The sequence below is a fragment of the Sylvia atricapilla genome, chromosome 2, assembly GCF_009819655.1.
Source record: "Sylvia atricapilla isolate bSylAtr1 chromosome 2, bSylAtr1.pri, whole genome shotgun sequence".
In the NCBI taxonomy this organism is placed as follows: Eukaryota; Metazoa; Chordata; class Aves; order Passeriformes; family Sylviidae; genus Sylvia; species Sylvia atricapilla.
In genome coordinates, this window is record NC_089141.1 from 105,008,891 (window position 1) to 105,024,936 (window position 16,046).

Genomic DNA, 16,046 nt, shown 5'->3' on the forward strand with positions numbered 1-16,046 from the left:
CAAACGAATAAACAGTGATATAATTTTAAATTCCAGATGTAATTTGGCATACAGAGAGATTAAGTGGCAGCAGCTGGTCCAAAATAAGCACACAAAGGCAGCTGTCTGCTGATCCTCTTTACTTCTACAGGAAGGAAGAACAAAAGCCCTCAATGTCCTCATGTTTTGACTGAACTCAGAATGTCTTCAAATGGACGAAGTCATGCTCTTTCCCTGGCCATCACAGTTTCCTAAATGATGACACTTTCTTCAGATACAAAAATTAGAACATTCTAAAACATCTCCTGACCATAATTTGTCATTACTTAAAAATCTGTTGAGACAAAGAGGGAAATGTGTCAATGAACTGTTACTTGCTCTACTAAGCAAGATTCAAGTCATTTTTCCTGAACAGTTTTTGTATTAGAAATCTCTTCAAAACAAGAAAATATGTTTCTGTACTTAGCAAAATTACTTCAGCAAGAGAGAGAGGAAGTGATTTATTTTGCTACTATTCATTGGCTGGCTTGTTTCTAGTCTTATACCTCTCACAGACCTTCTTGAAATAACCAGGACTTGCATGAAAATAACAAAAATCATCAACCCTTCTCCTAGCATTTTCCTCTGAACTACTTTCTTTGTTACTAAAGATGCTATTTCAAGATGCTCTATTTGAAGATATTTTTGAATTTAGATTGTTTGTCCCATGCATTCCTCTTTAAAGCACAATAGATATTGAATAGTAGAAAGAGAAAAAAAAAAACCCACCCCAGAACCTGTATTTATCCATAAAGTTTCAGATCAGCCTTGGATATTAATCCCCCATCTGTTCTACACCATTTTTTATGAGATGGATAAGAGTTGCTAAAAAAGGAAATATCACCCCTGAGAAACAAAATCACATGTATGAACTTCTGTATAGGACCTTTAAACAACTCCTTTTTAATTAAGCATCTGACAACATCAACACAAAGGGATCTCTGCGATCCTGTAGGAAAACTACTCATCAACCTTTTAAAAAATAATTTCTGTCTCTTGAACTCTATTCACTTATGGGATCCTACATTCCTAAAATGCCTCTTAACAGGATAAAAAAGGGAGAGAGAGGAGAGTTAGAGGGAGTGTTTTCTAACAGGCTTTTCTTGCCCCCATCACTTTTGTCTCTTTTTCCCAGCTTGCCTTGGCATAGGTTAAGAGTATAAAAACACATATTATAAACGTACACCTTCTCTATATTCATCATAACCATAGATTATCACACTTATATGGAGAGCTACAGAACAATCATTAATGAAACTAAGGGGATTTCTTTGTAATTACAATCAATTACAGGTTATTTTTATGCTATTGAAAACAGTTTATGTTTACTTGTGATTTTTAATCTCCTGATAAATTTTCATTAAAGTCAATCGTTTTCCAGACAGCAAATCATAACTGTTACCAGGTTAAAAAAGAAGGAAATCTGAACAACACTCAACAATCACAGACATGAGAGGTATCATTTAAAATTATTTATAGGCACAGAATAATATTCTGAATAATTCACTCCAGAGGCTTTTCTAAATAGCCCTCAATCAAAATTTCATGGAAGTATCTTAAACCACTAAATAAGTTTAAAAAAAAAAATCCAAAAGAAAGAAAAAAATGAAAACAAAATTTAACAGAAAAAAACAATCCAGCAACCGCCTCCCCTCAGTTTCTTGAACTCACAGAACAGATTCCAGTCGAATCCTTGTATAATTCAAATAATGCCCAAATAAGAGATGGGAAGAAAATATTTAACAATTCTGTTGCTCTCATTGAAGAGAGAAGTCAGGAGAAGAATAAATCCTAAAATCAAAACTTAAACCAACAGACAAAACTAGTCTCTTACTCTATCAAAAGAAACAAAAATATTATTGTTCTGTTTGTCCTCTTCATACTTCACGGTCTATAATACGTAGAATTAAGGTTTTTCTTGCATTCCAGAACATATCATTCTTTCAAAATTCCAAGGCAGTCAACAATATCATTTAATAAACAGCATATTAATTACTTAGATGCAATTTAGTAAGATAAAATCTTTGCTTTCTAAGACAGTGAAGTATAATTAAAACTGATTATGAAATTAATTATATTCTAAAGGCACTTGTTTTCTTAGCCTTACTTACTGCAGAAACAACTAGATCTAATAAGACTGTGAAATGCACTGATGGCATTACATGAAATCAATTAGGGCTCACAAAGGATACTATTAAACTGTTAGTGTAGTTTTCATTTGGAGCATCAGCCTCTGAGGGCTGAACTCCATGGCCTAGCAAAAAAGTGATTTACTACCATGCAAGAGAGAGAAGCCTCAATTCCCAGGCTGCAAAACTTGTCTGGCAGCACTTACAGTTCTTATTGTACCATGCTTCATATTAAATAACACTAAATAAACACTTAGATAAACACACACATTATTTTTCCCTTCTAAAACATGGGCCTCAGGTAGCACTCACATTACAAAAAGACGCTGACAGATCAGATTGACTTAGTGTATTTTAAAACATGTATTCTGTCAACATATTTTAAGAAGCATTAAACCCTAAGCAGAAAAAAACAAAACAGCTCTGTAAAATTCAGGTCAGAAGCAAAACTAGTTAGCATCTGAGTAAGAAGGAAAGAAGGCAGCTTGCCTACTGCATCTTATATTTATACAATCTAATAAAAAATATTAGTTGCAAAGAACTAGTCCATACCTTATACATTTACTTTTTACTCTTCAAGAGGTTTCAGACTGATGGAAAACTGAAATATAGAGTAAGTTTTCCACCATAAGGAGATAATCTGATTAAAATAGATCTACTGCAGAAAGATGGTCAAACATCAGGAATTACAACCAGAGGTAATATAAGAATATAGAGAAATACAATAATTTATTATTATGCAGGTTCAAAAACATGGGAAGAAACTACAGCTCTAGTTCTGCTCCTCAGGATCATGCAAATATAAATAAATAACTAAGTAGTGAATTTCCAGAGCCCAGTTCAGCAAATTCAGATGGTGTTCAACTCTCTCAGTTCAACAGAACTTCAGAATGTGTTTGATATAAAAGCCTTACAGAGAAAAAAATCCTAACTCCACTGAGGATGAATGGCCAACCTTAAGTTGACTTTAAAGGGAACAGGATGTTCTCTGATAGTTCCACCACAATCCTTTTTTGGATGAATTTCAAAGACAAAAAATCTTAGCAGAAGAAATCATAACCCTTCAAACAACAATTCTGGACCATTTTACGGAGTGGAGAGAGAATAAACACACCAAAACTCTAAATCTGGGAGTGAGGAAGTCTGACTATCCTGCTATGAAGAGACAAGACAAAATGGATATACCTGAAACTTCTTGTGCTCACAGGCAATTCTGGCAGAGTCATCCAAATCTTTCTCCCAAATAGTGCATGATTTTCAATGTTTCCTTCCTTCTTAATGATTTTTTAAATAGTTATTAGGTGTTTACTTCCAAAAGATACTTGATTTGACTTGATTTTGATGTATCATTTTGTACTCACTGCCATACAAATATCTTCTATATATTACAGATAATTTATCCAACTTTTGAGGAGATGTATTTCTTTTCCCAAACACATGTCTATCTGTTCTCAAACCACTTTCCAAATTTTAATCATGAAAATGAACACACAACTGATGCGTTCATCAGTTTAACTGGTGATTCAGCTTTACTTCAGCTTATGCAAAGAAATCCATAAAGTATATCATAACCTCTTTACAAGCAGCTATTTGGGAAGCAAGTCAGGGATGCAAAGTTTTGTTACAGAAACCTCTTGAATAAAACAAAACTGAGATTGAGAGTGTATAACGCAGTCAGTGTAAATAACGTTCAAACCTGAGTATTAGGAGCCTTTTGCAAGGGAGTATTAAGTGCAGTAATGGACCACTGGGAAAAGGTATGAAGAGCAAAATGGCAAATTTATTCAGATTAGTCAAACCCAGAAGAATATGAGTGTAGCAAGGGTCCCTGACTATTAGGAGATCGGACAGAACAGACGACACCTCTTAATTGATGCGGCCTCCATGTCGAATTACGGTTTATTATCAGCCTGCGGTAAGTTATATAGGTTCACCACATAGTTTACAGTTACAGGCTATACAAAGAATGCAAATAACCCTTATTTATCTATGTCTTAAGGTGGCTAAAGTGTTAGAACTACAATTCTACATTTAGAAATCCATTACTTCCCAGAACACCTTAATATAAACTGTGAATTTTCTGCTGCACCACAACTATGAATTTCTAACTGCATCACTGTGGCCTGCAGGCCCCGTGGGCTCAGGGGCCCAGGGCTCTGCAGGCCAAAGGGCCCAGTCTGGAATTGCCCACCCTCAATCAATCCAAATATAACAGTCTCTTAAAAAAAACCCAACATGTGAGTAATTCCAAATGGAAAAATCATCAGCAATATGCTAGAAGAAAGATTCAATAGATGTGTTCAAAACAACAGACACCACAAGGAATATTTAAACATAGTATGATCTGATGTGTATCATAGTATAATCTGAACTAGCTAATCATTAACTAATCTTAATCATAATATAATCTAAACTAGCTTAGACTTGAAGAAATTCAGTATTTTAAATCCAGACCAATATCTTAATGGAGATTCCAATTAATATTAGCATCTAAAGGATAGAAGAAATAACTATTTATCTCCATTTTCAACTCACTCTCCTGAGCCTGGGCTGGGTACCTTGTCCCAGCCAGCAGAAAGGAGAGTAATATCGGACATGAAAGCACGGAAATGATGGGAAAACTAATTTAGCTAAAGCAAAATTTAATAAATACATTCCATACTTCTACTTTTATTTCCCCCAACATGAAAAGAAATAACAGTGACAAATGTCCGTGGCTCCAAGGGGTCAGCACAGTATAAAAAGTATAGGTGTCACCAAAGGCAGATCTGAACTATGATTTCTCAGTGCCATCTTATTTCACAAGTGTATTCTGCTGGTGTTTCCACAGGAAAAAAAAAGCAGACAAGCACTGGAAGAGCTGCCTCCCATCCCTTGGAGTAATCCTCACTGAAAAACTTACAGGTAAACTGCCTCAAAAATAAATCTAACTTCTTGGAATCAGTAAAGGTATATGGTTCATCAACTGACACTGCTAGTAATTAATTAACATAGCTGAAGCATCAACCTCAGACATGCTTCAAGTACCAAGAACTCATGGAAATTTTTGAAACTGTTTACCATTACTGATAAGAAACAGCATTGTGTTTTTCGGATTTTAAGGCTGTGGGGTACAGAAAATGCATCCAAGTTAGATTTAAAAAAATCCCAACACTAAGTTAGACTCTAACTTGCTGTGAATTTAAAAAAATCATATAAGATATAAGAAAAAAAAAAAAGGAAAAAAATGAAAATAACAAACATATAACACTACCAAGATAAAATGCAGAAAGTGGGAACTGGGTGCTTGCAAGCTTGGTCTTTAGGCACTTCACAAAACATTGCTTTTACCATACACTGCGTCATTAAACAAATGGAATCTCAGAAATACATGGCATATTTTTAACAGATAAATATAATACCATGACGTGACCCATATAATGCATTGCCACAAGGCACTATTGTATTTAAGCAGATATATCTCAGATATGTAATTGATTATGTATCTTGTACAAAGGAAGAACTTGAAGAAATGCCTGTTAGAGTGATAGTTCCAAGAGCTATTATTTCTTATCATGTGAAGAAGATAATTTTTTTTTATAGTTTGCAGGAGATGTTATGCTTAGTAGCTGGGAAGTGTTCTACATTTCTTAAATTTGTCAGGGAATTATAATAGGTCAGTGAAGTTTGGGGTACTGGTCAAAATGTAATTGATATTGGAAGACAAACAACATGAACATACAACATGATCTTTTCCTTTTCACAAATTCCTTGCTTACTTACTGTTTCCCATTTTATGCACCTGTATTAGATACACCATAGATGCTCTATCTCAAGATTTACCAGTGGAGTCTCACCTCACCTCAGTGATTTCCCACCATGCCTATTTTGGGACACGCAAGAAAACCACATTGCTAATTCTACTGCTCTCCAATCTGCCCTCTGTATTGCCACTTCCTCAGATCTCTGCCTAGGTTACCAAGAGCCATGACCAGACCATCAGCCTCTTGTGCCACTGATCCTTATCAGGAATAATGGAGATTCATTTATTTGTAACATTATATAAAACCATGTGATTGAAATTTCAGTCACAGCTAAACAGCAGCCACACAAAAAAGGCAAACACTGCTGTTATCAACTTGACACATTTGGTGGTAACTTCCACAGAGAGACTAAGCATTCAATGGCAGACTGAATTATCCTCAGTTTCAAACATGACTGACAAGCCAGTGAGGGGAAATCTTAAACCGCCTGCACAGCAGCTGAAGAAATACAAAAATACAGGGAAAAAAACAGGGGGGGAAAAAAAAAAAAAAAAAAAGCTATCACAAGAATAACAATGCAAACAAAACATGACAACTAAGGTCAAATTCCTTTTCCTGGCACTCTCCTAGTCCATCAGCTTTATTAATTTCTGTTCAGTTTGTTTTAAAGGACATGAAGCCTGATAAGAAGTCTATTGAGGGGACTGGAAAGACATTCATTTGTTCTATGATCTTTGGATGAGAGCAATAATCAGTTTGCTATAGTTTGTTAATTTATCTACAGACTAATAGGAAATAGATTTAAGGTTAGACTTTCAAGGCACAGAGCATTGGCTTCTGTTCTTGTTCAAACAGAACCTAAAATTTTCTAATTACTTCAGAAAATATCACCTTTAAGAGAAAGAACAACACATTTGTCTTAATTTTCAAATAAGATGAGAACAAAAATTGACATTTCTGTTCTTCACAAATCAAACTTATTCTTCCTTAGTACCTTGCTCCTCCTTCATCTCCTGCATATGCAAAAGAGGAAGATTTCTGAAATAGAGCATTTCTTTGATATGCCCACATTAAGCTTTAGTTATGATTCAAGTCTAACCACAAAACTCCTCTCCCTTTAGAATTCTGTTCCATAAACTATTTAATGATTTTGGCCAGTGGAATGTCCCTTTAGCACCTGAACTGTCCTCATTTTCAATAGAAAGGAGAAAAGAGCATTTAACACACAGCAATTATAAACAAAGAAACAGAATTTTGTTTTAATCAAGACCAAAATAAAAATCAAAGATCAGGAAAAAAGAGAAAGTGAAATAGCAAGTGTCTGAGCAGGAAGAAATGGTCTTCTAAACGTGTTTCCTGCTTAGTTTCTGCTGGTGACTTTTGTAACACTATTGGAAACTGGCCTTACTGCAAGATACCAGTCCAAGTGTCCTTTTTTATTGTGTACAATTAAATCATTAACACTGGATAACAGAGCATGGTGCTAGTAACACCAAGGTTGTGGGGTCCATCCCTGTATGGACCATTCACTTAAGAGCTGGACCTGGACTGGATGATCTTCATGGGTACCACACCTCAGAATATTCTGTGATTCTGTGATTTAAAATCCAAAACAACTAAGCTCTCAATGAGCTGAATTCATGATGTGTAGAAATCTGAGCAATTCCTTTGTGGAACAGACAAAACCCAGCCATTTAATTTAAAAACAGACACACTTTTTGCTGTGAGGTAATCTTTGTTTGTCTGTGGGAGGACGTAGCTGACCTACAGATGATCTATTGCTTTTCTGGAAGAGAGAAAGGTACTAGACTATATATATATATTCAAATGGTGGGTAAATTGAGTTTCTTTAGACTCATGCTAAAAGTTTTAAGAAACTCATCCCTGAAGTCACAAGGATCCATAGATCCTTTTGTCCAATACTGCATTACTGATGCTACTCCCTCCTGAAATAACTCAAGAACTTTTTCTTTTTATAATTGTGAAAGACTTTCTCAAAAATCACAGAAATACGTTCACAAAGGTGGAAATGATGAATCACACAGTATTCTGGGTAACACTGCCTTTTCAGCGCATCCTACCAGCATTTTGAAAGCATATCTAGGACTATCCTCTCAAAAATTAAACCAAAAACATTCACTACCACCAATTCAATTCTCATCTTGGATCTGATGTCAGCACTGCACAAAAAAGTGCTGTCAGCTGAGTGGAGAACTGAGATAAAACTGGAATATAAGCAGCTGAGACGACCTTCTAGATCTCCTGATTATATGAGGTTCATCTCCAGCTTCATTTACTTCTTTTTGCAATTTTTTTTCTTATATGTGATGAAATGCCATCATTCTGAGGGATATCACGAAGAAAAAATACCAAAGCATTGTTAACTGATGTCAAATCTGGTAAGACTGATATTATATTTTGTACCTAAATATTTGCTTGAGATTGTAGGCAGTTAGTAGAATGTCTTTCAAATACATTACCTCTCTTTTATCTCTTATCATGAAATAATCTGTCTGCACCAAATGGTTTTTTAGGTGTGCTTTTAAAAATGGATATATTAAGAAATAATATAAGCAAAACATAGACCAAAAAAAAAAAAAGACATTTCAAGCAAAGCATCTAAACCTTGCCATTCCCACCCTTTCTATAGCCCTTGTCTGAGGATTTAAAATAAAGGTGGAATGGAAGAAAGACAGCAAAAAAAATTAAATCTCTTTTAGGTAAACAACACTTAGGTAATTTAAAGACATCTATATTCTAAACACAAAAGGCTTAACATTTTTCTTCACAAGCAGCAAATATAGAGGGTTTTTTTTTTTAGAATTTGCTAACTCTGCTGGAGAGTAACTTCTGAGAAGTTTGGAGTGCTTTACTGACAAATTAGTTTCATGAAAATGAAAGGCTTCTTATGTCCATTTCACTAATAAGAAAGACATGAGGACCCCCTATAAAATTCAGATTTTTCAGTATAGTTCCAGATTAAAAGTTTTTTTGAAAACGTTGTCTGCTTTATTCAAAATATTACTAAACAGAGTTCTTTGGAACTTAGTTAGTTCCTTGGAACTTAGTTAGTTCTTTGGAATAAACATGTTGACATATAAAATTATTTGGTCCTTGGCATAATCTCAATTGTGATACCTCAGATTGCAGAGATTCACTTTCGTTTAGTGTCACCAGTTTTACTGATGAAGTAAAAGTACGAAAGTCCTTAAAGATTTCATACCAAGAGAAATTCTCAAAGGCAGCAGCTGACAAACATCTAGACTAGAGAATTTCTTCTTTAAATAGTGCAAGCAACAAAGATAAATGTATTATAAACATCTCACACAAAACAAAAGAATTGCCCTACAGTTATAATATTTTCCACTGGACTTTGCAATTTTAAATTAGAATGCACTGCTAAACTGGTGTAAATAACAAGCTTCAGCATAGCATGTTCATTATAAAGAAGCAGTCTCTCTTCATGTCTACTTTCTTTGAGCCTGGCAAAAGTATATTGAAAACCAATCAATAAATCACCACAGCATGATGATAAAAATGAAAATTATCACAGTATTTTTTTTTGAGGGGGGAAAATAAATTTACATCAGAAAATGACATTTTCCATCTTCATCTAAAGTCGCATTTGCAAGGATTTCTTGCTCACACTCCCATGAATGTAGCTCTATAGCCAGGACAACAACTGCAGGCACAGATGTGTAAACAGACTTCTCAAGTAAACAAGATTCCCACGGCCACAAAGTGTGCCTGTACAGAGAATTTTTGGAGCTGCTCAGAGTCATGGTTCTATACAGATTTTAGAATTGTGAACCAAACTTCAAAACAGCAGGAGAATGGAAAGGGAAAGGATGAGTGTGCTAGGAGACTCTGAATTCTTTGCTACTTGAGCAGTCCAAGCCAAAATGAGCAAACAGGCTTTTCAGAGATGGCTCCTAGATACAGTTTAGATACTGGAACAAACTTTGAATCTTCAGTATAACTCAACAAAATTCACACTTCTGGCTGCTGCTGCTGCTGCTGAGTAAATGCAGTTTTTCTCACCCAGAATGCAATACAACTGTAAAGCAAATGTGATTACTTCCACAAGTGACATAAAGTAAAGTAGTGTTAGAACGGGTACATTATATTAAGAAAACCTGTCTCCAGCAGAATGATTTAGCTCTTTCTGTGCAGGTAACAAGATCATGCTTACAAAATTCGTGTACAGGTAAAGTTTACATACCAATATTTGTGTCTTTATAACAAGCAACAGCTGATTAGGAATGGTTTGCTGCTGAAAGAGCAAATCTAAGTTATGACCAGTTTAACACTTAGAATTACTGGTTTATTATACATTTCCATATGAAGGAGGTATGCATTATTTTGTACCGTTTATGTCCTTAAATGTAAATGTTTGGCCATTTACATTTTATACTGTCCAGTTGACACACAAAATCCAGGTGTTTATACAACTGGCTACATCGGAGAATTAACACCATTCTTGGTGTTAACATGGGACTTGGCACCTCAGGTCTTTCAAACACATTTAGAGACACATCTCCTTGCCTCTCCTTACACTGATTTTTCACTGGTCATATCTTGCAGTGGGGAAAAGAAAGTTAATTTTTATGTTTAGATTGTGGTGTGTCCTCTATATTGTCTCAGGAGCCAAAAAAGCATCATGAGCAGTGAAAGCTCCCAACACCTACAGTGTGGCCTGAGCTCCATTGAGCTTGGCTAAGGGAACTGGTGGGAGATGAGAATATTTGAAGATGATTATTACACAGTGGTGTTTTAGAAACCTAAACAATTCTAAGGGTATGTTATGCAATTATTTTGATAATGCACACTCCATTTAAGAAAGGTCAAAGCCTATTTTTAGGTTAATATTTAAGCTAATGATATTTAACACATTTAGAGGATTCACAGAAAAGAAAAATACAAGCAACGGTTGATGTTTTTGTATGGTAATTCACATAAAATGTGTGTGTACATAAAAGGAGGAAGTAACATAATACTACCATAACAAACCTTTTTTGAATACGGCAAATTTCTAACTTTTGCTTCTATCATTGCCTTTTTTCCCCTCTTGAGAAAACTCCAGTTCATCTGTTAAGATTTATTTTTGTTAATGCAAGCAATAGAGGCAATTTTTTCTTTAATTGCTTCAGCTTAAATAATATGGCTATTTCTTGGGAAGTCAATGCTTGTAGAGAAGAAGAGGCTTGTTTACAAGTCAGTCTGGCTTTCACCCAAGTGATCAGTTCATGTGCTTTTTAGTGCATCTTTGCAGCATCAACAACAAAAGCAAAAATTAAAAATGGTCAAGAAGAAAAAAAAAAAAAAGAAAAAGAAAACAACCATCAAGCATCAGCCAGCAGAGAGGTACTGGTTATAGCTCAGTGTTAGAAAGCACAACAGTAAGGCAAAGGGTAAACACAGCTATCAGCCTCAAATCTACTTAAGCAAAACAAAACACAAGCTAGCAGATGTTGCCTTAATGACTGAAGCACTTGCCTTGGCAACTATTACCAACAGGCAAAGTGGAATTTTACCACTGCTTGCCTGCCTGTTGTCTTAGTAAACTGGTTATGGAAAAGCAGGCTTCACTTCTTTTTTACACTGACACACAGTTCTGATATTAATGGCTGGTTTAAGGAAAACCAGTTCAAAACAATGTAAGCAACTCTTAGATATAATTTTTAAAAGAAAATATTCACGAAATATTTAGGCCAGTTAAATCAGCAATACAGAGAGAAAAAGCAAAATCTTCATCTGAATATTTCCTCTTGGCACTTAAGATATACATAAAAAGTGATAGAACTGCATGTAAAATACTGGAGAAATGGTCAAGAACATAATTTGCAGTCTATTTCTACTATCACTGTGAGGTGAACAAGTCATCAGAGCAGTATTCATTGTCTAGATAAAATTAACACATAGATATATCTGAAATCATTGCAAACATATCTGAGTGGAAAGTAGCCTTTCTTGAAGACTGTGACAAAACAATTCACATCCCCTTTCACCGAGTAAATATTCTCTTACAGTTCAAAAGATCCCCAAAACCATAACACCCTCCACTTTTCTTTATTTCTCTATACAATAATCTGAAAGCTGAAGAGTTTAAGCATAGAAGGAGGGCAAAAAATCCAAAGCGAACCCCCCCCACAAAAACAGAACAAATTGGCATTTAAGTCATCCAAAGGCCATGGAATTCAGTATCTCTTTCCACAGGGCTGTTCAACAAATGAATCACAGAATCATATCGGTTGGAAAAGACCTCTGACATCAAGTCAAACCCTTATTCCAGTGCGTCCAAACCCACCTCTAAATCATGTCCCTAAGTGTCGCATCCACATGGCTTTAAATCCCTCCAGAAATCTAGGACATTTTTTCAGGACCTCAGTCAGGAGCTGCTGCATGAGCAAAATGCCTGACTAGTGCTTCAAAGAAACCTAAAAAAATCTACATGCACAGAAAATTTTCCAAGTAAAAGTCTTATGCTGACTTGATGCCTTAGTAGGTCCATACTTATCAGTTTCTCTCAAAAGGCCAACAAAAATGTGATCCAGCCCCTAGAGAAGCTTATCAACTACTGTCTGCAGCATGCTTCTTTTTTGAGTTCCCAAATCATGAGGAGCATTACAAAAGTCTTTTACAAAACACGAAATTAAAAAATATATTAGAAATGTAACAACATCATGCAATCAAAAACTAGGATACTCGTTTCACAGTTCTTATTTATTCCTATTCTTTTGTACTTCTTAAAGGGAAATGTCAACTCAGTCACCTAAGCAGGTCTCTTCTTAGACATAAAATATTTACTATAGTAATTCATCTAACATGTCTGTGTATTTTATAGAAACTTGCAAGGAATGTGTTTTGAAGAATTTGTACTCTCTCTTAGCCCAGTACTTGTCAGAATCCATGCAAGAATGGCAGTTCTCACCTTTGGGCAACATTACACACATCTGGGCTTGTGCCTGAGGCATTAACAGATTTAAAAATACACCCTTTAGCTACAATTAATATAGAGCAGCCACAGCATCTACACACATATCCTGGACTTCTCACCAAGCAACGTTGAGGTTCTAAAGACAGACAAAAGCATTTTCCTTTGGTTCCCTCATCTAATCCTTTTGAGCTGCTGGTTGTATCTAGTCATGGGGAATGGTTTTGAGCATTAGACTCTCAGCCTTTCTCATCCAGCAATAAACTATCCCCTCAGACCTCCTTCTCAGGCCACAGTGAGCAAAACTTTATTTAGTGAAAATACAGCTTCTTCTGATAAAGCTAAAGTGGCTATTACTATAACAGAAAAAATGCAAGCAGGTATAAATGGAATGTTTATACTAAAATCTCAGTTTAATGAAAAATTAAAAGCTTTCAAATTATTGTGTGCCTTTCTTTTAGTGGACATCAAGAGTATCCCTTCTGTCATCTGAACTGGTCTTAAGTCAGTTGTAAGTTTGCTTCAGAAAAATGCTGCTAAAGTCTTGTTCATACAAACATCAAACAAAACAAAAAAGTAACATGAAATTTCTGCAGTCATCAGTGATTTAAGTGACTGCCATTATGCAAGAAGATCTACTGAATTTAATGCATATTTAGCTAAACTGATTTCTCTGTCCCTGTTCACAGACTTTAATTAAAAACATGTTAAGATCTAATTAATTTATAGTTTCACTTATAAACTATAAAGCTTAATCCAAGATAGTGATTGAAACAAACTCCACATAATTTTTATAATTCTAATCTTATGGGCAATGATTTAGAAATCTTTTATTATTGTAAATTTTACTGCAATATATTATAGTCTTATAGATTGCATATTGGATGATTCATAATTTGTTGGCAAGCTGCAAAAAATGCTTTTAATAAGAAATTGGTATCGAAACCAAACACTGAAAGACTGCAAAATGTAATCAAGAATGTGGTCAAGGATTTAATAAAAACTTTCTTGACTAGAGATTTACTTCAAAGATACAGGATAACATTTCTACTTTGAACCTGCTTCAGTAGGATATGTCTGTCATTTCCAGATTTCGTTTATGAGTCAGAATCACTATTGTGATTGTGATGTGGAGATAGTACAGATATACAAAATAATTTTAAATACTTGAAATATAACCTATCAGCTTAAGTTAGTTGGCAGCTGTTTATAGCAGAGGGAAATTGGCAGGAAGCTGAATTTTATTTGCAATAATTAAATGCTATTCTAAAGATATAATTCCAAAAAATTCTACAGAATAGTCATGATCACTACAGTCACACCATTTGCAAAAGTTAGGTCTTCCATAATCTCCAACCACAGATGGACAATGAATATTAATGGAGAGTAACAACAAATTTAATAGCAAGATTTATATCCTACCTTTTGTTAATGGCAGCCCAAGATGCATTAATGCTATCTGTCATCAGTTGTACATTTCTGGTGTCATCTGTTGAATAATCACGGAGCAGCTTAAGAGCCATGTCATTTGCCACATCCACATTTATTTGCCATTGTCGTATTTCTTTTGAAAATTGCTGAAGTAAAAAAGAGAAAGAGAGGATAATGCTCAGTGCAACATAAAATGATCATATACACTGTAGGATTTTTAGAAAAAGAGCTGAATAACTTATACTGTTTATATAAAGAGAAGGAAAAAAAGAAAAAAAATCATCCTTAGATTTACTGGAAATGAAAATCAGTCTTTCTAAATGTCTTAAATTCTTTTAGTCATAAGACCACAGGACTACTTCTAAGCTCTGAGAGGACCAAGCAACCAACTTATAAATGCTGGAAAAGACTGACAGCTCAAATTGATAACCACTGATCAGAATGTTGATAATTCTTTTCTGACACACAAATAGATGGATGCATTATTATGCATTATGGAAATTATGACTATTTGTAACATTGAATACTGAGGTAGAAAATATCGTGCAATCTTATATTCTGACAATTTTCTTTTTTATACTGTGAAATAATACTGATTTGGACAATCAGTACTTGTGCTTTCAGGTTGGGGTTTGTTTGTTTGTTTGTTTGTTTTATTATTATTACTTTTAATTTAGTTCATTTTAGCAAATTGTTTATGTAATTAGTGCCATCTACTGGAGCAGCACTAAATCTTCAATACAGCAAAATATTACTGGTAAACCTATCCATATCTTCACAATGTTAATTTATGCTTAGTACTAAAAAGCTTTCAAAATTTTTGTCATTCTTTGTTTCCCCACTTCCTCTCCACTTTCTCCTTTCTTTCTCCTCTCCTTTCTTTCTCCTCTCCTCTCCACCTGGGCCAGCTGCCTCACTGCAGAAGCAAGCCAGGAAATCCAGAGCAGTCACTCAGCCAGCAGCCAGCTCCCATGCATCTTTCCTGTCAGTCTTTCTCTCAGAGGAAATTTCCATATGAATGCACTGAAGCTGCGTATTTAATCCATAATGTGTAACAACAAAATGAAGGAGCAAAGTTAATTGATTGCCTACTTGCACTTTTGTACTAAACAGACTCCAACTAGCCAATAAAATGAACAATATAAGTTGAAAAACAGTTTGTATTTGTAAATAGAAATAGCAAGTTGCATGTAAACATTTGAAGTTATTGACAACAAACAGAAGACTCAACTGTCTTTATTGTTGTGCTTTAATACACACATTGGGAAATGCCTGTGAAGAAAAAAACAGCTTTTTTTCCCTTCATTCTCCCAAAGCAGTATTCCTTTTGAAATCTTGTTTTGACTCAGACATAGAGCTGAACTTAGATGTAATCCCTAGTGAAAGAGTCTAAATACTAATATAAATAAATAAATGTTAAATGATTCATGCATTTATATTTTAATCTCAGAAGATCTATAAACTGGTTTTGATTAAGAGTGGGACTAAAATGCACTTGCTCTTTAAATAGAGTCCAAATGGAGTTTTGGAGGGATTTGATTTTTCCCCAAACTCTTATCTGTTAAAGGGCTATTTCAGCACCTCTAGGTTCTCTCCCTAATTTAAACCTGGAAACAAGTAATTCCCTCATTTCCTCTGCTATTCCTTCATGAGAAGACAGATCACTCCATTACTGTGCACCAGACAGCCTCAGCTACTATTACAGCACCTTGCTTTGAACAAGGGATCCTTTTTCCACCAATCAAACATTAGGAGGAACTCACAAATCCCTAATCCTGAAAACCATCTGAA

At 34.9% G+C, this 16,046-nt stretch overlaps 1 protein-coding gene across 9 annotated transcripts in view; it reads right to left on the reverse strand.

Annotated features, from left to right (window-relative positions):
- DMD (dystrophin) overlaps positions 1–16,046 on the reverse strand; it is a 978,823-nt gene that overhangs the window by 244,657 nt on the left and 718,120 nt on the right. For all 9 annotated transcript variants that reach the window (XM_066314017.1, XM_066314023.1, XM_066314021.1 and 6 more), the window contains one exon: positions 14,247–14,401. In XM_066314017.1, the coding sequence (XP_066170114.1) occupies positions 14,247–14,401 (155 nt within the window). The remainder of the gene's footprint in view (positions 1–14,246; positions 14,402–16,046) is intronic.